General features: G+C 30.3%; 1 protein-coding gene across 1 annotated transcript; it reads left to right on the top strand.

Annotated features, from left to right (window-relative positions):
* Window positions 1-11,216: 11,216 nt before the first annotated feature.
* Window positions 11,217-19,735, top strand: LOC115720696 (pleiotropic drug resistance protein 2). The gene is made up of 20 exons (XM_030649862.2): window positions 11,217-11,730; window positions 12,493-12,613; window positions 12,694-12,782; window positions 12,872-12,956; window positions 13,050-13,340; window positions 13,433-13,523; window positions 14,055-14,955; window positions 15,035-15,195; window positions 15,644-15,747; window positions 15,839-15,989; window positions 16,077-16,157; window positions 16,251-16,387; window positions 16,472-16,804; window positions 16,894-17,184; window positions 17,270-17,353; window positions 17,432-17,565; window positions 17,662-17,889; window positions 17,981-18,152; window positions 18,253-18,507; window positions 19,241-19,735. The coding sequence occupies exons 1-20, from the start codon at window positions 11,378-11,380 to the stop codon at window positions 19,508-19,510; spliced, it is 4,332 nt and encodes a 1,443-aa protein (XP_030505722.1). The 5' UTR covers window positions 11,217-11,377; the 3' UTR covers window positions 19,511-19,735.
* Window positions 19,736-23,757: the final 4,022 nt, after the last annotated feature.

The following is a 23,757-nucleotide window of genomic DNA, read 5'->3' on the forward strand; positions in this document are numbered from 1 at the left end:
GGAGCTCTAAAACTCTAGATATGATCATTTTAGAAAAACAGTTTTTAATCCTGCGAATTTATCAAAACCTACGAATTTTTGTGACATTAATTCCATTATAATGTTATTTAATGCACTTCATACAATAGATTAAACCCACTAAATAATCTATAAAACTCTAATAGACTTTCATATTGGGCTTTAATTGAGTAATTATCCTAATTCGTAAAAACACCATAATTTTACCTTGACACTTACTATAATTTCAACTATGTTTAGAAATCTATCAATACTATTCTAAGCAATAGTCTCTATTCACTATTAGCAGAAATAAATGAATATTTATTCTCACACAAATTGTATAACAAATAAAATTTAAAATATATGTATATTTTTACCGGGTATTACAACCTCTAAGACTTCTTTATCAGCTGGCTTAGTAAAATGTACAACTTAATTAATCTTCTCTTCCACATTAACAAAACTTATATATATATATAGAACATGAATTTTGTCACTCGAGGGTTTTAATAGTGATGATGAAGCTCTATTTATAAGGTGTTATGTAGCCCAATTAAGCTTATAACCATGGCCTAATTAAACCTAATTGGCTTTTAGATGTGAGTAAAAAAGATAATTTCCTTGTGGATTTACCTGTCCAAAATGTACCCAAAGTAAATGGGAAATTTACATGGTATACTAACTTTTGCTAATTTTTTACAAAAATACTGTCAGGCGGTATTTTTTACTTTTTTACTGTGTTTTTTTATAAGTTTCATACTGCAGTATACTGTGTTAAGTTTTCACTGGTGTTCTACTGGTGTTTTGTCGGTGTTCTACTGTTGTTTTGAGTTATTCTGCTTTGTGTTTTACTGGTGTTTTATAAAAACACAGTATTTTTGAAAACTTTTCCGTGTCACAGTATTTTTGTAAAAGTTAACCCAAATTACAGTATTTTTGTAAATTTCCTAAGTAAATGTACATGTACTTACTATAGATGCATTTCCCGAAAACAAATATCCGTGTGGATAAAATACAACGTTCGAAGGAGACGAATGTATATATATACTATGCATGGCTCTTGTTTACATGCATGCTTATTATTTGCATGTCTTTGTAATATTCCTTTGGTATACATAAGGTTTGTTTCTGTCATTCCTTTTATAGAATCTTAGTTACGCAAGGTGTAAATTGATATAATATTTATTATTTGGCATCTTTTTTTATAGCTTTATATAATATATAGGTTAATTAGCCGCAAAATCCTCTTATGTTTTAAGTTATTCTTTAATTTTTATTTTTCTTTAAAAAAATTGAGGCGACAGTTAAACTTTACTATCAAATGTTAAATGGAATTGTCACTGTATACACTTCTATACACGTGACAGCAAAACTTCGAAGCCAATAAAAATGTCATGTATACACAAGTGTTCAGTATAACAATCTAGTTAGTATTTGTCGGTGAAATTTAACTGGGCACTACTAAAAAAATTACTATTCTCGTTAGTCCTCAAATCGTTTTCTTTTTGGTAATAAAATTAAGTGAGTGTTTAAAATTGACGCCTATAGTAGAGAATAGTCGTCAATTTTAAACACTCAATGAGAATAGTCGACGATTTAAACTTGTTGACTACACTTTAACAATAAAATTGAAATTTTATTTTTTAAATTGGAATTGCTTACGACTATACTTTAGCCTACGGTTCTAAATCGTCGACAATTCCAAGCATATAATAAACTCCTCAAAAATTTTCATTTCGTCTTCAAACATCATTTCAGATCCAAACCGTGCCTCACTCTCTCTCTAGTGATTCTCGCATGATGAACCACCTTGACGACCACCACCACCATTCCCTCTCTCATCGACGACTACCACCGGTCCACCACCATTCTCGAGAAACTCACGCCATCCCTAATCTCCTCTACCCCAACCACCTTCGTCTCCTTGAAGAGAAGTTGACTGCAACGCCTCCCACAAGATTTGGCACAAATTTGGCAGTCGTGTCTGAGGGGGATCACCGCCTCTCTGATTCCATTAAAAGGTAGTGCAATTTATTTGTTAACTTTGTTCTATAAATCTATGCATATTTAACGTTTTTTTTAGCTTTGATATGTGAAATGTGGTATATGTTTGTGTTTTGTTGTTAGTTTTAGTTTTTTAATGTTAGTTTGACGAGTTCTTGTTCAGCTTGAGAAGCTTGAGGTTGATGGTGACTATAGTATGATTTTATGAATTGAGCTCGACTATAATATTATAGCCTATGGTTTAAAATCGTCGACTATAGTATAGCTGACGGTTTTAAAATGTAGATGATATTATAGCTGACAGTTTTCAACTGTAGGCGATACTATAGCCGACGATTTTAAATCGTAGGCTATAGTTTCTACTATTGTCAACTATAATATTATAGCCTAATACTATAACAGGGCCCTCAAAAATATATAAAAAAAATATCAAAACAAGAATGCCATAGATTTGAACCTATGACCTTGGACATTATGCCATTCACCTCAACCAACTAAGCTATAAATATTTGTTGATTATAATACAGTTAAATTTTACTTAAATAAAAGCCTAATAAATTTTTTTATTTTTTTATTTTAGGCTCCCAGAAAGTGTGGGCCCTAGGCATGGGCCTATATAGCCCGCCTATGCCGAGGGCCGACCCTGTACTATAACCTACAATTTTAACTCGTCGGTAAATTTTTTTGTCGACAATTTCTACTATTGCCTATTCTACCTGGTTTTGCAACGGCTGAATAGGCGACGGTTATTGAGACCGATAACAATATATAATAGCTAGCCGACTGCTTAAAAATTTCAAAAAAAACCTATTTTTTAGTAGTGGGCGCTTCAAATTTGCAAAGAAAAGTGAAATTAAGAGAATTTTGCCATAAAAGAAAAATAATCTAAAAATTAAGGGTATAAAATTAAAATATAAGAGAATTTCGCCGCCAATTATTCTAATATATATGTATTTCTTATTATAAACGTGCCAATTTCATGAATAATTTGTTTCATTAGCTTGTTTGATAATTTCTTTTATCAGTGTATAATGGTATAATTATATTCAATTTGATAGGCAAGTTTATTTTTGTTTCAATATATATCTTACTTATTATATAAATGTGTATCTAATTTTGTTTTATTTTGATTTAACAGATTTATTATGTTTTTCACAAAATATATATACACAATTAAATATAACATAAATTTATAGTACTAAACATATTTCAAAGAATTGCATGCCCTTGACATTCATTAATTATAATGGATAAGCATTTATTCACACATGCCATTTGTCATGAATTTGTATCAGCTTAGATACATACAATGCATAATTCCCTCAAAGAAAAAATAAAAAAAATAGATACATACAATGCATAAGACTAGGAGTGACATATGCCTATCTTAAAATTTTAATATTTAACTTTTCTTTTTTTGAACCATTAAACTTTTTTATTTATCATTCCCTTTTTTTTAAAAAAAAAATTAAAAATTATAATTTAATTTTGCAGATATTTTTATATTTATACTCTCTTTTTTGTATTTTTCTTCTATATTATATTTTCTTTTTGTAAATTATTTTTTATCATGTCATAATTTTTAGATTTAATCCCCCTTTAAATATTTTTGCCCTCATTGTACAAAATTTCTGAGTCCACCCCTAAATGGGCACAAAAGTAGAAATTTTCTTAGACAGCATATATTTTATCAAGTCTAACATATTCTAACTTAAAATTTATAATGGAAAAATGTTAACAATGTTATTAGGCACTAGGGAAAAATTGATAAAAAAATAATTAAATTTTTTTTTTGTTACATTGGAATAGTCATTCCTTCCTTTTTAAAATGGAATAGCCATTCCACCTAAATGGTAGAAAGAGCATTCCATTGGAATGCCATTCCAATACTTTAAAATGCAACCAAACAAAGGAATAGAATGAAAATTATTTCCTTTCCATTCCATTCCATTTCATTACCTCCAACCAAACGCCACCTAAGAGTTCATTCATTCAGAGGCTAGAAAAAATATTTTTATTTTATAAATATATATGGGATTAATATTATTTTGAAGCATGTATTTTGTAAAAATTATTGATTGAACACTCTGTTTAGTTAAATAACAAAATAAACCTTAAATTTTCCAAAATAATATAAATAATACCATAAACTTATTTTTCGATATTTTTTATTGATATAACTAACTTGAAGATAATTCATAACACAAACACATACAGAAAATATAACAAGTTTTGTCATAATACCTCATAATACCTCTAGATCTGCTTATTATTAAGTTTTATTTTAATAAAAAAAATCAGTTTACAGTATTATTTAGTACTATTTTAAAAAATACAAGGTCTAATTTATCATTTAATAAAACAAATGATCAAATCAGTACCTTTTATAAAATACACGATCTAAAATGAAATTTACTCATATTTTTTTAGTATTTTTTAAAAATACCATTTTTTTAACAAACAGTCCAATTTGCCAAAAAATATTCTTACAACACAACTAAAAGAATAATTAATTAATAGTTAAAACCCAACAAGAACAATAAATAACATGGTTTAAATGGTTAGATAAAAAATGAATAAAAATGAAGCTTAATAATGATTAGAGACTAGAGAGAGCATGACCTTGATTACAAGTAATCATTGATTTTATATAATATAAAATTTTCTTATAAGATCAACTGCATTAAAAGCCAAGGATATATATATATATATATATGGGTAAATACCATTTTCGACCTTGTATTTTGCAAAAGTTACTGATTGGACCCTTTGTTTTGTTAAATGACAAAATGGACCCTGTATTTTCTAAAATAGTAAAAATAAGACCCTGAGCTTAATTTTTGACAACTTTTTTTTTTAATACAACCAACTTGAAGACAATGCTTAATACGAACAGATACAAAAAATGTAAACAGTTTTGTCATAGCACTTTTAGATTGGATTATAATTTAACTTTATTTCGACAAAAAAGTCAATTCAGGGTCCTATTTGTACTATTTTAGAAAATACAGGGTCCATTTTGTCATTTAACAAAACACAAAGTCCAATTGGTAACTTTTGTAAAACAGAGGGTCCAAAATGGTATTTACCCATATATATTGATAAACAGAAGTCATTTTTTCTTCTTCATTATTATATATATATATATATATATTTATATAATATGCCACATGTGAATGTGATTGGTATTTTTATTAATTTATTTATTTTTGGTTAATAAAATTATTTAATAATTGACCACTCAAACATACGTGTGGAATTTATCAACTGGTTAGACTTAATAATATTATATACATATCTTTTATCCAATGAGAAAAATCCATACGAGTGAAAAAAATTGAATATGACAAAACCTTTTTGAGAAAAATAAAATAATTATTTTTATTTTTTTTTTGAAAAGGATAAAATAACTAATTGAAAAACTATTTTTATATAATCATTATATATATGGAGAGTTTGGCATAATACAACTATAGTATATATATTAATTCTTTGATGAACAAAAAGAAAGAAAAAGACTATGATACTTGTGACAATAAATATATAAATATTATGTATATATTTTAGACAAAATAAATATTATAAATTGGACCACTAAATTTTTGGGTACACAAAATTCTATGTACTATAACTACTAGCATAAGTTGACTTTTTTTTTTCAACACCCCTGCCGGCCACTATATATTGTGTTTATATCTATATGTCATTCATTCTCATTAGGAAATAAATATTTATTTTATATATTAATATTGTGTGAGCAAATCATAATTATAAAGCTGTAATATAAACTATATATATTTATATATATAATATGTACATGCATGGAGTTTCAAAAAAAAAAAAAATATGTTACATGCATGCATGGTCCCATTAAATAACACTTTTGCATATGCATAAATAAATTCATATTAATTAGACATTAATAGTATATTATTATAAGATAATATTTTATGAGTGGTTAACTATTTTTTATGATTATTATAAAATGGAAATATGTAAGATCTATCTATTTCACTAGCAATTGATCTCTTAATAGTCAAAACTAGTAGACTTTTACAATTAACATATTATTATTGTTAATTATTTACTATTATTATTTCCAAAGGACTTTGAAATCCCAATAATTATAGTAGGTACTATTTTTATTCAAACTAGAAAATGATTTAGGGTTGCCATTACCATGCCAAATAACAGAATTGCTATTAATTATATAGATTAAAATAATAGTAATATGTCAATCCAAGACCGGCCCTTAAACAAAGTGGGCCACAGGAAAAAATTTTATTTTTGGACCCTTATGTTAGAAAAAATATGGTATTTTTCAAAGTTAATAAAAAAATATATAATTTTAAAAGGGGAAAAAAAATTTGGGCCCCTGGGCTAGGTGTGCCCTAGGCACAGGCCTAGCCCGCCTATATGCCCAGGGCCGGGCCTGTGTCAATCTCAAGTAATAATATTGAGTACTTTTCTTAACTATTGGTTTGAATTATTGATTTTTTTTATTATAGAAAAAGATTTTATCAATCAAAACAGAGTAAATACTACATAAATCAGTATATATACTAAATAGCAAGAGATAGTCTCACTTACATTTTTAAACAAAATAAAAAATTTATTGGTTATCTTAGAGATTTTTTCCTATCAACGAGTAGTAATCTCACTTTAAGCATTGCTCTAATCAAATAATTATTCACATAAGAAATCATAAACAGTTTTTGCTTAAAAATATAAGTGTTGGAATAAGTTCATTTTTATTTATAATCCAAAATGTAAAACTAGTCATTTTCCTTCTCAAACATCAAATTTCAGTATTATGCTAATTACTAATGTAGTATTATTGTATTTTTGACCTAGCTCTGGCCCATAGGGATCTTATAATTTGTATTTTGGAGTGATTTGTTTGAACCGAACTCATGCCAAAATCTATACAATAGTTTTTCAGGTTGTATTGTTCCCCCATATATTAGTGGTGGTGCATGGTATTGTTAAGAGGATACCATTCATTTCCCCTATAAATGTATGTGATGGTTTGAGCAGTAAAATGGGTCAAATACGATAATATAATTTGAAATCCGCATAAAAATTAATGGGTTTAAGTTTATCTTAAATCAAGGTCGACTCTAAAATATAGTGAGACATAAGAAAAATATATATATAATTTTAAAATGGAACAAAAAAATTTAGGCCCTAGGTACATGTCTAGCTCGCCTATGTTGAGGGTCGGGCTTATCTTAAAGGCTAATTAGTAATTTTTCCCCCTGAACTTTGACATGTACTAAATCGTGCCTCCTGAACTTTTTTGGTCGTTAAAAATTCTCCTCGAACTATTGAGATTGTTAAATTTAAGGACTTTTGTCTAATTTTAGTAAAAAATTCTAACATGGATGAAAGTTCAAGGAGCGTGATTTAGTACATATCAAAGTTTGAAGGGCATGATTTGGTAGATATCAAAGTCTGGAGAGCATGATTTAGTACATAAACAATTATTGAAACAGTAAAATTGAATAAAATTAAACAAAAGTCCTTAAATTTAACAATCTCAATAGTTCGAGGGGAATTTTTAACGGCCAAAAAGTTCAGGGGCACAATTTACTACATGTCAAAGTTCCGGGGAAAAATTACTAATTAGCCTATCTTAAATGAATACAAGTTATTTTTAGGTTGATCCTGGCCCGTTTAATAAACTAGTCGTGTTTGGATTGACTTGTGTTAATGATAATTAAAGTTAATTTAAGACTTTAACAAATCGTAAATGTATTGAATATGTCATAACCGTGTTAAACATATAATGTATAAATTAATGAATTAATATATTTAAACATGGATTCATTTATAACTGTAATATAACATGAGTCTCGACACTACACGAATAATATCTATCAAGACGAATTAATTGTTACCTTACGTGCATGGTGGGTTATGTCGAGTTGAACATTGTAAATATATTTTGAGATCATGCTCAAATGTATAATGATAATTATAATATATATTTTAAAAAAATGGTACCATATTGACATTAGTTCCTTTCAAATGTATACATACATATACAATAATAATAAGTTTGTAAGTTAAAATCTTATAAACACATGATGATATCCCACAATAAATGGTTCATTAATTCTATCAAATAATTGTAATTATATAAATATATTATATTATATATATATATATATATATATATTCTAGAAGTAGAAGACTTTAAAACATGAGAAACGACCTGGCTTTTGCTTCTTTCAAAGACAACATCTGATCTCAATAGATATTCCTATATTGAATCAAATCTATGAGCTGGCCACTAATAATGTTAAATTACTACAATACCAAATTATATATTAATTAGGTGTAAACTACATCAATATATAAATTATGTATTAATTTAATATATATATATATAAATACATCCCTCTCTCTCACTTTTTAAATATATACTTATTTTTATTGAAAAAAAAAAGTAAATACCATTTTGGACCCTTTGTTTTACAAAAGTTATTAATTGGACCCTATATTTTGTTAAATGACAAAATGGACCCTGTATTTTTTAAAATAATACAAATAGGACCCTGAATTGATTTTTTGTCAAAATAAAGTTTAATTATAATCCGATCTAAAGTGCTATGACAAAACTGTTTACATTTTTTGTATCTGTTCTTATTAAGCATTGTCTTCAAGTTGGTTGTATTAAAAAAAAGTTGTCAAAAATTAAGCTCAGGGTCCTATTTTTACTATTTTAGAAAATAGAGGGTCCATTTTGTCATTTAACAAAATACAGGGTCCAATCTGTAACTTTTGCAAAACACAGAGTCCAAAATGGTATTTACCAAAAAAAAAAACATTTGTCATATTTACTCCTTCCACACTATTACTCCACAAACCAAAATTCTAAACACTACAACTTCATATAATAAAATTTAATTTTTTAAGAGTAATTAATAAATGTTAAAATAAAAAAGAAAAAAAAATATATCATCTATTCTAATAATGGAGGCTCTATATACTTAGTAGAAAAATGCTAAATAAAGTGTGTAATATTTTTTTGAGGTGTAATATTGTTATTGATATAATTTATTATCGAGTCTCATTTATTTTATTTTAATAAATATTATAAAAAATTACTAACTAATTATAAAAAAAACTGATAACTATTTAACTTTTTTAATAGATAGAAGTTACAACATAAGTAGACCGAACATACTTGCTATATATAATACTTCTTTTTTCCTGTCTCAAGTTAACTAATTAACTTTTTAAAGAGAGAAGTTACAACATAAGTAGACCTAAACGGGGTATACTTGTTATTATTTTTTTTACCATGTCACAAGCTAACTTATTAATTTTTTAAACAAACAAAAGTTACAATCTTTTATCGACATTTTTTCTCTCGTCTCATACTCAAGGCCGGTCTTAGGCTAAGGCGAGCTAGGCCCGCGCTTAAGGCCCACCCATCTTAAGAGCCAAAAAAAATATTTTTTAATAATTTTTAAAAATACTATTTATTTTTATAATAAGGACCTCTTTTTTTTTCTTAAAATTCATTTCAACTTGCCTGCTTATACTGCGAAACATGTGACACTTTCATATGGTACATTTTTTTCTTCTTTTTACAACAACTTCCACTTTTTCATTTAAAAATAATAAAATAAAATAAGGTTGAAAAAAGTGGAGGCCAAATTGCATTAGAAAAAGATTATTGAAGGTGCAAAGCAAGTGAGAGTTACATGTAATATTGACTTTGAATTTATTCACAATTAGATGGCCTCAAATTAGAGTTTAGAATCTTTTATGTACGAATACATACAAAATAGTAGTATCATTAGTCTCATTTTGACCAAAGTTAATCCTAACTTAATATTTAATAATTAGAAACTCTAAGCTGCATTTTAAAAATGAGCATATCAATACATTTATTTAATATTTTTTTACACTAAATACAATATTTATTTAATTATCAAAACTTTATTACAAACTTAATGCATTGATACACTTTTATTTTTTATTTCGTAAATGCATTCAAAATTGTCAAAAAAAATATAAGGTATTTTTACAATATACCCCACTTAAAGGAATGAACAGGTGACTATTTCGGCATCTAAAAAAATTTCTTAGTCTAATTTTTTTCATAATCGTGTGCGTTATAGCTATTTAAAATATTTAACAAATTTTTTAAAAAATTAAGAATAATTTACAATATATAATTCAAACTTGAAATCATTTATTTCACACACGCATAAAATAAAAAACTCACACGTGCAACAGACTCTTTGAACCATATTTTCAGCGTGTTAAATTTTTCTAAATTTTTCAAAATTTTACAGAATATCTTAAATCACTACAATCATAAAATAATCGAACTAATTTTTTTTTTTTTAAATACCAAAACAAATAAGGGTGTATGGGAGAAATTCTTCAATAATATATAAGAGTAATTTACGGCATAAATACTTAAATTTAACTCTTAATTACAAATAAATACTTATAATTTTTGGCAGTAATAATACCTAAGTTATAATTTTGAAACTTTTGTAAATACCTGCTAAGTGTTAAATAAATTATTACGTGGCAATGTCTGATTAGTCTAGGTCATTAATTTTTTATTTTTTTTAAAAAAATAGTTTAAATATATCAATAAAAAAATAACACGTGAATAATGACTTAACATTTAACAGGTACCTACATACTTCTAAAAAAAGCATTACTATTAGGCACCAGTGGTGACTAGCACCTTCTCGACATGTGACATTGCGATTGATTAGCGATACTCCTTAAAAGTTATTATATTAAATTATATGAGACCTAATACTTAGTTGAACCAATAGCATACTAACAAGTAGGAGGGTGCTAGGCACCACTAATGCCCTTTAACATTTCTCTTCTAAAAATATAACTTAAGTACTTATATATTTATTTGCAAAAAGAAATTAAATTATGTATTTATACTTTAAATTAAGGGGAATTACCTTAAATACTATTTTTTTAACATTTTTTTTTTAAATTTACGGTTTGGGTTTCTAGAGTAGTTGCAGCACTAGTTATAATTTAGGTAGTTGCAATAGGAGTTTCTGTGTAGAATTCCGTGAAAATAAAAAAAAAATAAAAAACTATTTTGAAGTATAAAAATAAAAAAACCCCTTAAATTAATAATAATAGTAATTAAAAACGTTTCCCTTCATAACTAATAATTTATTACAAAATATCTATAAATATATATATAGTATTTGAAAAACAGTTAGCTCTGACACAAAGTCCTTTTGTTTATTACAAACAAATCTTCATTCACATCTCAACACACAAAAATCTTTCTTCAGAATGAAACGGAGTTCATAACAATAACAAGAAGAAGATTCTTAACAATTTATTTGTACTGAGTTTGATCATCATGGCGGACGATTTGACTCGGCAGAACAGTAGTAACCGGAGTATTAGTAACAGTTTCCGGTCAAATACTGTCAAGGAAATGTGGAACGCGCCGGACGCGTTTCAGCGGAGTTCGAGGCGAGAGGAGGAGGAGGAGGAGTTGCGGTGGGCCGCCATAGAGCGGTTACCGACTTATGATAGGATGAGGAGAGGGATGTTGACTCAGGTGATGAGTAATGGGAAGATGGTGGTTGAAGAGGTTGATGTTACTAAGCTTGGTAGTCAAGATAAGAAGTTGTTGATGGAGAGTATTTTGAAGGTTGTTGAGGATGATAATGAAAAGTTTTTGGAGAGACTTAGAGCTAGAAATGACAGGTAATTGATTTTGTATGTTTGTTTGGTTGATGAGAAAATGATAGAAAATTTAAAAATAGGAAGTTGGTTTTCTTTTTGTGTGTTGGATAAGTGTTTGTGTTAATGTGTTAGTTAATTGTGAATCCCAGATCTTCAAAATTCATAATTTGATGTATTTATTTGTAGAGACTCAGGGCTGGAAATGATAATTGATTGTGTTTTGACTGTTTTGTTTTGTTTGGTTTATGAGAAAATGAAAGAAAATTTATTGAAAAGGGAAAGTTGTTTTTTTGTGTTTAATAAGTGTTTGTGGTAATGTTAGTTATGTAAAATATGATTAATTGTGAATCCCAGATCTTCAAAATTCATAACTTCATGTATTTATTTGTAGAGACTCAGGGCTGGAAATGATAATTGATTGTGTTTTTGACTGTTTTGTTTTGTTTGGTTTATGAGAAAATAAAAGAAAATTTATTAAAAAAGGAAAGTTGTTTTTTTTTTTTTTGTGTTGAATAAGAAAATATGATTAATTATGAATTCCAGATATTCAAAATTCATAACTTGATGTATAAAAAGGGTTGGGATTGAAGTGACAGGTAATGATTCATTGATTATGTTGTGACTGTTTGTTTTGTTTGGTTTATGAGAAAATGAAAGAAAATTACTGAAATAAGGGAAGTAGTTGTGTGTTTTTTTTTTGGGTAAGTGTTTGTGTTAATGTTTGTTTTACAAAATATGATTAATTGTAAATCCCAGATCTTCAAATTTCATAATTTGGTGCAGGGTTGGGATTGAAATTCCTAAGGTTGAAGTTAGATTTGAGAATTTATCAATTGAAGGAGATGCCTATGTAGGAACTAGAGCTCTTCCAACTCTGTTGAATTCAAGTCTTAACATGATTGAGGTGAGTTTCATATAATTCAGCTCATACCAATTACTCTTTTTTTTTCTCACTTCTCTAAACTATAAATCTTATTTGAATAGGGAATCATTGGAATGATTGGACTCACTCCATCAAAGAAAAGAGTGGTTAAGATACTCCAAGATGTGAGTGGTATAGCAAAGCCTTCAAGGTATGTTATGTTCACAACTAACTTTTACTAATTTTTCTTCTTAATCCCTTCAAATGCTATATATAGAGCTCAAATTGATTTATTTACAGGTTGACTTTACTTCTTGGTCCACCTGGATCTGGAAAAACAACACTGCTAAAAGCACTTGCTGCAAAACTTGATTATGATTTAAGGGTTTGTGTTCTTCTCTTAATATATATTAGTCTGATATGTATTTAAAGGTTCACAAGTTTGGTAACTTAAGGTTTGACTTTGACCAACAAACAGGTAACTGGAAAAGTGACTTACTGTGGCCATGAATTTAAAGAGTTTGTACCTCAGAGAACCTCTTCTTATATTAGTCAACATGATCTTCACTATGGTGAGATGACAGTCCGCGAAACATTAGACTTTTCGGGGCGGTGTTTGGGAGTTGGAACAAGATATGACTTGTTGGTAGAGTTGTCTAGACGGGAGAAAGCAGCTGGAATTAAACCAGATGCTGAGATTGATGCCTTTATGAAAGCCACAGCTATGGAAGGTCAAGAAACCAGCTTGATCACTGATTATGTTCTAAAGGTTTGTTCTTCTCCATTTTAAGATTGTTTGTTGTACCTTTTCTTCTCTTGATGTTTGCAAGTCTAACATGGTTCATTTTTTGTTTTTATCAGATTCTTGGACTTGATATCTGTGCAGATATTATGGTTGGGGATGAAATGAGAAGGGGTATCTCTGGTGGACAAAAGAAGCGTGTAACTACCGGTATGTAGGGGCTGTCCACGGATTAGTTTGGTCTGAATTTTCATTTTCTTTCGAACTAAACTAGTATTATGGTTTTTGAAAAATTCAAAACCAAAACAAACCAATTAAATGCTCAAACAAAACCAATATATAGCAATAAATAAAAATAGTCTAAAAAATAATATTAAGTCAATATCAATATTCTCCAGAAGATTGTTCCCGAATATCTTTATTTCATTAAAAAATTATGTAAATATAAAAAATTAAGTAGTTTGGTCTGGTTTGAACCGCTGATGAAAATTCTAAAATGTGATCGAACCGGAGAATTATAAGCAGTCCGGATTAAAGAAACTATTAACACCGGATTCATTTGTTCCAAGTCTCGAATGTTTTAGTTTGGATTGGTTGGGGTTTAGAACCACGGATTGTAGATTGTATGAACAGCCCCTGTATGTGGCTGCTTTACATTATATAAACTTGGCCAATGAATTTTTCATGCTTGAACTATGCAATCTGTTCTGATTGGAATTACCTTTGATTGATATACTGCAGGTGAAATGTTGGTTGGACCAGCGAAAGCATATTTTATGGATGAAATATCAACAGGGTTGGACAGTTCCACAACCTTTCAGATTGTCAAGTTCATGAGGCAAATGGTTCATATCATGGATGTGACAATGGTCATCTCTCTTCTGCAACCTGCACCTGAGACATATGACTTGTTTGATGACATTATCCTTCTTTCTGAGGGTCAGATTGTCTACCAAGGCCCTCGCAATAATGTTCTCGAATTCTTTGAGCATATGGGGTTCAAATGCCCTGATAGAAAAGGAGTTGCTGACTTTCTTCAAGAAGTTACTTCCAAAAAAGACCAAGAACAGTACTGGTTTAGAAGAAACCAACCTTACAGATACATTTCTGTGACCGATTTCGTGAGTGGCTTCACCTCTTTTCATGTTGGTCAAAGTCTTTCTGAAGATCAAAGAATTCCATATGATAAAAACAAAGCTCATCCTGCTGCACTTGTGAAAGAAAAATATGGTATCTCCAATAAGGAACTCTTCAAGGCAGGGTTTGCAAGGGAATGGATGTTGATGAAGCGAAACTCTTTTATCTATATTTTCAAGACTACTCAGATTACTATCATGGCTATAATTGCTTTGACTGTGTTCTTAAGAACAGAAATGAAAACTGGCAGTGTAGAAGATGGAGCAAAGTTTTGGGGAGCACTCTTTTTCAGTCTTATTAATGTCATGTTTAATGGGATGGCTGAGCTTGCCATGACAGTTTTTCGGCTTCCTGTGTTCTATAAACAAAGGGATTCATTGTTTTACCCTGCTTGGGCATTTGCATTGCCAATTTGGGTACTGAGGATTCCCATTTCATTTTTGGAATCAGGCATTTGGATCATTCTTACATACTACACCATTGGTTTTGCACCTTCTGCTGCAAGGTAAGTGTGAAAAATCTCAACATAATTCTTATTTAGCTCACAATTCATTTTGATGACTTTTGTTTTTCAATATTTACAGGTTCTTTAAACAATTCTTGGCCTTCTTCGGTGTCCATCAGATGGCACTTTCCTTGTTTCGTTTCATTGCAGCCCTCGGAAGAACTGATGTTGTTGCCAACACAATTGGATCTTTTACCTTGCTATTGGTGTTCGTCCTTGGTGGCTACATTGTTGCCAAAGGTTAGAATTTTCTTACCATTATGAAAATTTCATCATTGAAATACCATTGGTTCTTAGCTATTAAAGATATCTTGTTATGGAAATGTTAGAATTTGGTAAAGTGCATGGAGCTCCATTTCAAAACCAATTAACAATGAGAGAAATAACTAATAGATCTTAAATATTCTATTACCTTTTCACACATTAGCAATGTGGAGCTCTTTAACATTCCCTCTCAAGATGGTAGCTATTTTTTGCTCACCATCTTGGACAACTTGATCACAAACAACTTTTTTTTTTTGGCTCACTATCCCCGATCACAAGTGATTCTTTTGGTTCTACTTTTTGGATCGGTTTTTGGAAGCTCTCATTTTGGCTCTATTATTATTATTTTTTGGCTAGAATAGTCATTAGAGATTTTTGTTTTTGCTACTCTCTAACAAGAACCATTTTTTTCTTGGTAATGCAGATGACATTAAGCCTTGGATGATTTGGGGGTACTATGTTTCTCCTATGATGTATGGACAAAATGCAATTGCCATTAATGAATTTCTTGACAAAAGATGGAGTGCAGTAAGTTCACATTGAACAAATTACCTATGATTTTTCCTCCATACAAACTACTTCACCATTTAACATAACTGGTTTTTCTTCTCTTTCACAGCCTATTGGAAACTCCACAGTTGGGAAAGTTCTTCTAGATCAAAGAGGTCTGTTTAAGGATGAATATTGGTATTGGATTTGCATCGGAGCACTATTCGCGTTTTCTTTTCTTTTCAATGGACTCTTTATTGCAGCATTGACCTATTTGAGCCGTAAGTAGATAATCAGTTTTTCATGATTTCCAAATACTTATCTCAAATGATTCCTCTTTTCACATATTTCTTTTGATATACATTCAGCTTTTGGTGATACTAAAACTCTGATTACCGATGATGACTCCAAAAACAAAACAAAGACACAATTGGCATCCAGTTCTGAAGGTAAGCAAACTAAATTCCCAAATGATTTTGTATTGAAAAGCTCTTCTGCTATCAAATTATTCTTGGTATCTGACTTTTAATGAAAAATTATAGGTGTGGATATGCAAGAAAGGAACAATCATGGCACTGAAAATGCTAGAAACAGTCAAGTCAGTCGAGGAATGGTTTTACCTTTCCAACCATTATCGCTTGCTTTCAACCATGTGAACTATTCCGTGGACATGCCTGCAGTAAGCCAATTTTCCTGAGAAAATTGATCATAAACACTTGATGCATCTTTCTTAATGTAAAGAAACATTTTTGTCTTTCATCAGGAAATGAAGACACAAGGAGTTGAAGAAACTCGTTTGCAATTGCTAAGAGATGTTAGTGGAGCTTTTCGGCCTGGTGTTTTGACAGCATTAGTCGGTGTTAGTGGTGCTGGTAAGACTACCTTGATGGATGTCTTGGCTGGAAGAAAAACTGGTGGATATATCGAAGGAAGCATAAACATTTCTGGTTACGCGAAGAACCAAGCTACATTTGCTCGAGTTAGCGGTTACTGTGAACAAAATGACATCCACTCACCATATGTTACTGTCTATGAGTCTCTCTTGTACTCAGCCTGGCTTCGTCTGTCTTCTGATATCAACACAGAAAAACGAAAGGCATGTCACTTTATCTTCAACCATTGTTAACATTAAAAACACTAATGATGTGGATCATGAAAGTGACTCAAGTTTTTTGTTTCTTACAGATGTTTGTTGAAGAAGTAATGGATTTGGTTGAAATCCAACCATTGAGGAATGCCTTAGTAGGACTTCCAGGAGTAGATGGACTCTCAACCGAGCAGAGAAAGAGGCTCACTATTGCTGTAGAGTTAGTTGCCAATCCCTCCATTATCTTCATGGACGAGCCCACTTCGGGTCTTGATGCTAGAGCAGCTGCCATTGTTATGCGTACTGTGAGGAACACTGTGGACACAGGAAGAACTGTTGTATGCACAATTCACCAACCGAGCATAGACATCTTTGAAGCTTTCGATGAGGTATAATTCGAATTCTAATTGCTTCAATCTCTCATATTTCGTTATGATTGTGATGAGTCAAATTTGACATTGCTTTATTTTGCAGCTTTTCTTGATGAAAAGAGGAGGACAAGTTATTTATGCTGGAGAACTCGGTCGCCATTCGCATAAACTTGTTGAATATTTTGAGGTTTGTTAATAGTCCACCACTTAAATAAATGCCTAAACAATTAGTATGACTCTAAATCAAATAATGGAAATCTTGCAGGCTATTCCAGGCATTCCTAAGATCAAAGAGGGTTACAATCCTGCTACCTGGATGTTAGATGTCACCTCCAACGCGACTGAGACTCAGCTTAATGTTGACTTTGCAGAACTTTATGCAAACTCTACCCTCTATAAGTAAGTACCATGCAACTTTTATCATTTTTATGTCCACTTGTATCATCCTCTTTGATGTTTGTACTGATAATATCACCATTGTTTTGTGAATTACAGAAGAAACCAAGAACTCATCAAAGAGCTAAGCACCCCACAACCGGGCACAAAGGACCTCTATTTCCCCACCCAATACTCTACCAACTTTTTCACTCAATGCAAGGCTTGTTTCTGGAAACAACACTGGTCATACTGGAGAAACTCCAAATTCAATGCCATAAGATTCTTCATGACAGTTATGATTGGTGCCTTATTTGGAATCATCTTCTGGGGCAAAGGAACCAAGTTGTAAGTTCAACAAAATTTATGTTTCTATTTTCAAATAATTGGCCACATGCTAACCTTATACTACTACAAACTATATATTGTTTCTTAACAGAAAAACCCAGAAGGACTTGATCAATCTTTTGGGAGCTACTTATTCTGCAATTCTTTTCCTTGGAGCAAGTAATGCCTCTGCTGTACAACCTGTGGTTGCGGTTGAGAGAACAGTCTTCTACCGTGAAAGGGCAGCCGGGATGTACTCAGAGTTGCCATATGCATTTGCTCAGGTGAGACACTTGACATTTATAAACATATTTATCTACAAAAATCTTAATTCACTTCCTTCTTGTATATCTGATCTTGATTCCTATAAAATCTGTGGTGCAGGTGGCTATTGAAACAATATATGTTCTAATTCAGACCTTCATATACAGCATGATTCTGTACTCCATGATTGGTTATGAATGGACATTTGTGAAATTTTTCTACTTCTACTACTTCATGTTCATGTGCTTTGCCTACTTCTCTATGTATGGTATGATGGTTATCGCCTTAACCCCCGGCCATCAAATTGCTGCAATTGTTATGGCTTTCTTCCTCAGCTTCTGGAATTTGTTCTCTGGTTTCATGATTCCCAGACCGGTATGTGATCTAAACCCAAGTTTCTCTTCATCTTACCAACATTTAAGTCGCGTTTGGTTAGTGGTATAAAATGAAATAGAATGGAAAGAAATCGATTTTCACTATACTCCTTTGTTTGGTCCATTCCTATTCCTATTTCCGTTCTAATTTTTAAGTGGCGTTTGGTTGGAAGGAATGGAAACATAAGAATAGAAATGAGAATGAGAATAGGAATAGAAATAGAATGAGAATAGAAATGAGAATGAGAATAGGAATAGAAATAGAATGAGAATAGAAATGAGAATGAGAATATGAATAGAAATAGAATGGAATAAAATTTAAAATTCATTAAAAGTTAAAAAAAAAAAAAATTATTAAATTTTTTCTCAATACATTAGAAAGGTCTTTCAAACAATTTCAAAATAGAATAGTCATTCCACCAAAATGGTGGAAAGGGCATTCTATTGGAATGTCATTCCAATATTTTCAAATGCAACCAAACAAAATAATGGAATGAAAATTGTTTCCTTTCTATTCCATTCTTTTTCATTACTTCCAACCAAACGCCACCTTATTCTTGTGTTTTCATTCCTCCCAACATAACGTAACCTTATTCTTAAATGACATGAAAACCATTCAACTAACATTACAACTTCTTTTCTCCACAATTAAAAAAACATTGGTACTGAGTTTTCTTATGAACAATTCTCTTTAGTGGCTGCATTTACTAAGAACTCATTTGCAATCATTGCAGCTCATCCCTATATGGTGGAGATGGTACTACTGGGGCTCTCCGGTTGCCTGGACAATCTATGGCATTTTCACATCCCAAGTCGGCGATGTCACCACCAATGTTGAACTTTCCGGTGGAAAAGTAATGAGAGTGAATGATTTTCTCAAGGATAACTTAGGATTTGACCATGACTTTCTCATCCCGGTGATGGTTGCTCATGTCGGTTGGGTTCTTCTCTTCTTCTTCGTCTTCGCCTATGGTATTAAGTTCCTTAACTTCCAAAGAAGATAGTCAAATTTCATGATTTCAAATTACATACAAATCACATTGATTTTTACATATTCTTTATTTGTAAGTAGGCTTTTCATTTGGTTTGGGGTAATGTTAATGTTATTTTTCTTTTTAAAGTTAAAAAGTTTTGTCATGTAATTATAATTATGTAATCACACAAAGAAAAGCTTTGTATATTGTTTGAATACTATAGATGAAAACAAAACCCATTCTTCCATTTAAACATATCTTCTGTATAATTTGATCATCTTCTTGTATATGAATTTAGGATCATTCATTTAGTGGCCAATTTAATACATGAATTTGACAACCAATAACTAAATAAATCAAAAGAAGTTTCTTAATTAGTTTGGGACATCTTAACTTTAGAAATACTTTGTTTCCAAGCTCAAACAAGTCAAAACCAAATCACTCTCTATCTCTTAAGAACAATAGTAAATTCAGGGAGAATTCAAACAAGAGACATTCAACCTTTAAATATAAGTAAATTATGTCAACAAGACAGTTTGGATAAGTTAAGAAATCCAGACGAAATAAACGTTTTTCGGTTTTTTTAAAGGAGTTTAGGCAATTTTTGAGTTAACATGGCTAACCTATTTATTAAACGGGTTAGTTTCAGAATTATTTTTAGGTTGACACGCTTAATTCGAAGATAAGCTCTCTTTGATTATTGTCTTCGATATGTTAACAAGGTAGATCATAGTGTTGCTATAACTGCTTGTTCTTTTCCAAATCGTTGATTCAATGGGAGTGATGTTAAAAGTTTTCTTTTATTATTGTTGCAACAATATTTCTTAATAAAGTTCGATCAATTTTCACAAAAAAAAAAGTAAACACTTTTATGTTCATTATACTTTTTACACATGTAAATAAATGGGATACACATCGTCAGTCCGTTTATAAACAAGTCAATTTTGGATTTTAATGTTTAATAAATCTCGACAAAACATGAATACGGTCTATAAAAATGAATTAACATCCTTAAATTAGACACTTTTTAATAAACAAATAGGTTCATTATTACTTATAAATTGATTAATGATACTAGGTACATCTAGGCGGAGCAGGATAAAAAATTAGAGGAGGCCAAACTATATTATAAATTTAGATGATAAATATTTTAGAAATACTTTATTAAATGAGATATTCGCGGTAAAATTTTCTTAGCATTTACATTTATTACACATATGATGCTAATAAAACAAACAGCCGCCGCCTCACCACACAGAGCGTTAGAGTAATCCAGTTTTGCTGAAGTCACCCAAATCACCTCACTAAGGTGATTCATGGCAACTACTGCAATGCACATGTGATCTGATCCTACTTGTATGTACAAGAATATGAGAATATAAATTTGAAAATAATTATACTAAATCATATGCATTAAGCATGTGGGAATCCTTAAAAAATTATTAAGTATTTATTTCACAAGTATATATATCAAACGGAACGTTAATGTTATGGTACAATTAAGCACACTCTTAAAATAGGCCGTGAGCTTTATTTATTGAAAGAAATCTCTCTACCTTTTGCGTGACAACATCTCTTTGATCAATTTTTAAGGGCATTTCCAATGGAAAAATTTAAATTTGGTGTTAAATCAATACCAAAATATTACTATTTCAATACTAATTTTTTTTTTCAATTCCAACCACAACACTAAAAATTACACCAAATATTATATTCTTTATTATTCTATTACTTTATTAATTATTGGTGATAGTCCAAATCGCAAAAACCGCACCGCATCGCACCATTTTTTTTAGTGCGGGTTTTTAGTTTCGCAATGCGGGTGCGGTTTGGGAAATTGGAAAAATTGCATGTGCGGATTAGTTTGAAAAAATAGTTAAAAACTGCACCACCCGCACTGCGAACACTCCTAATATTTTTTGGGCATTTTACAAAAATACTGGATTTGGGGTAATACTTTTCAATTTTACTGCCACACGGCAGAAATAACATTTATACTGTCCTCCCCCATTTTTTTTCTTTTATACTGTAAATACCAAACAAAAGTATGAGACCTCCATCTTTCACAACCACAGACAGAACCACCACAACAACACCAGGGCAACCGGAAAATAACCATTAATTCCGACAAGATTGAGCAAAAGTAGTGAAATCGACGTCAAATAAATAATCATGACAAAACAACGGTAAAACAACACTAAAACAATTAAACAAAACAAAAGAAAAAAATGATTAAAAAAAATAAACAATCTGCTGCACAACCTCAACACCAGATGCAAAATCAACTATATTTGCAAGTCTATTCCTAGAAAATTATAATAAAAAAAACTACTACAACAACACTGAAACAACACAAAAACAAATGAAGCAAATATAACTACTTAAAAAAATATAAAAGAAACACACACCTCAAAACTCTCTTATGAGAAAGCTCGTCAAATGTATTTATAGGAGAACCAGAATAAAAAAACCACAAAAATAGCTAAATAAATCATGAAAAACAACACTAAAATAAATAAAAAAAATAAAAGAAAAAAATGATTAAAAAATTAACTTTCTTTGTGCACAAAATTAACAAAGAAAGTTCTTGCAAATATAGAATGAAAGAATCATAGACAGTAATAGTCTTACCTTCCATTAAAGTGGTGAAATCTAGAAGACAAAAAAAAAAAGGATGGAAGCTTGCTGGGAAAACAAACAACATAACAAATGCAATAATGTAGGGAGTTGAGGCACAACAAGAGAACATACAGGAGAAAACATCAAAAATAAAAAGAAGCAGAACAACTAAAAAACAACAGTGGAACAACGAAGAAAAAAAATGTGATAAAAAATGAAAGAAAACAACATTAAAACAACCTTAAAACAACAAAAAAACAAACCAGCAACAGAAAAGGGTAAGTTGGAGAAAGATGGTGGACTTGGAAGTACGGTAGAGATGGAGCTAACGATTTGAGATCAAAGACACCGAATGACATAAACTTAGTGGAAGTTTTTGAAAGATTTATACAAAAAGTTCATCACAGAGCAAGCTCTCTATCTCTCTCTCACACATACAACCACACTCTTATCTTTCCTGATTCTTCTTCTTCCTCTTTAACATGCTGTTGTTTTTGTTACTAGCTTTTATTTGGATAATGTTGTAGACTTGAGAAAAAGAACAGAAAAAAATGAAGAAGAAGGTGAATAGTGGAGAGAGAGCCCAAACACAATGAAAAAAAAATATATAAATGAAGAATGAGGTAAATAATGAAAGTTATTATACATTACCAACAAAAAAGATAACGTGTAGAAATTAAATTTTTTCATGATTATATATTTTTTTTAAAACAAATCACAAAAGTGACAACACATCACATCAAAACTTTTTCAATACAATAAAAACTTTTATAATTAGTTTTTTTAAAATATATATATGTGACCAATTCATTATCATCTTGCTTAAACTGATAAAAATCAGAATCAACATGACAATCTAACCCGGTGACCAATGCAAACTCTTCGATACTAAACCTAAGATATTTCCCTTGGACACAAACCCAAAACTCCAACCCATTAGGCTGCTGAACCTCCCTCAACAGCAAACAATGAAGCAATTGGTAATGAATTATGTACTTCGGAATCCGAAGAAAATAACCAAACACAGATTTTGAAAAAATTTCTAATTGGCTTTCAGTTAGAATTCTCTTAATGTCTCCAATTACAGAGTAATACCCAGATGTTACTACTCTAGAATGATAGAATTGAGATCGGATGTACTTGCGTTCCCAATTCTAAAAACAGAACAATAAAAACACTGCTAAAACACTACGAAATAACAATAAAAAAAACATAGAACAGAATGCATAACATGACAAACCTCAGCAATCCTATTAACAGGAATTTCCTCAGCCACACCTGATGATGGCAACACCTTTACAGGATTTACCCTTGCCCTAAAATAAAACGAAACAACACCAACAAAACAACAAATAAAAATTAAAAAAAAAACACATAAATAAATCAAACAAGATATATAAAACAATTACAAATACAGAGACAAAAATAAACATATACCCAGTTATATGAACTTCAAAAATCGAATTTAACAAAAAAAAAAAATCAAAAACAACAAAAGATAAATAGTAAAATACCTTACAGAGACAGGCGACTTAAGAAATTCAGATTCCAACTCAAAATCTGAGTCTGAGTTTTCAACCACAGTTCGAGGTCTTTTCCCTCGAGTGTTCTTCGAAGGTCCACCATGAGTTTTTCTTTTAGCAGAAGGGGAAGTGGGG

This window comes from Cannabis sativa, chromosome 2 (genome assembly GCF_029168945.1).
Source record: "Cannabis sativa cultivar Pink pepper isolate KNU-18-1 chromosome 2, ASM2916894v1, whole genome shotgun sequence".
NCBI classification, from domain to species: domain Eukaryota; kingdom Viridiplantae; phylum Streptophyta; class Magnoliopsida; order Rosales; family Cannabaceae; genus Cannabis; species Cannabis sativa.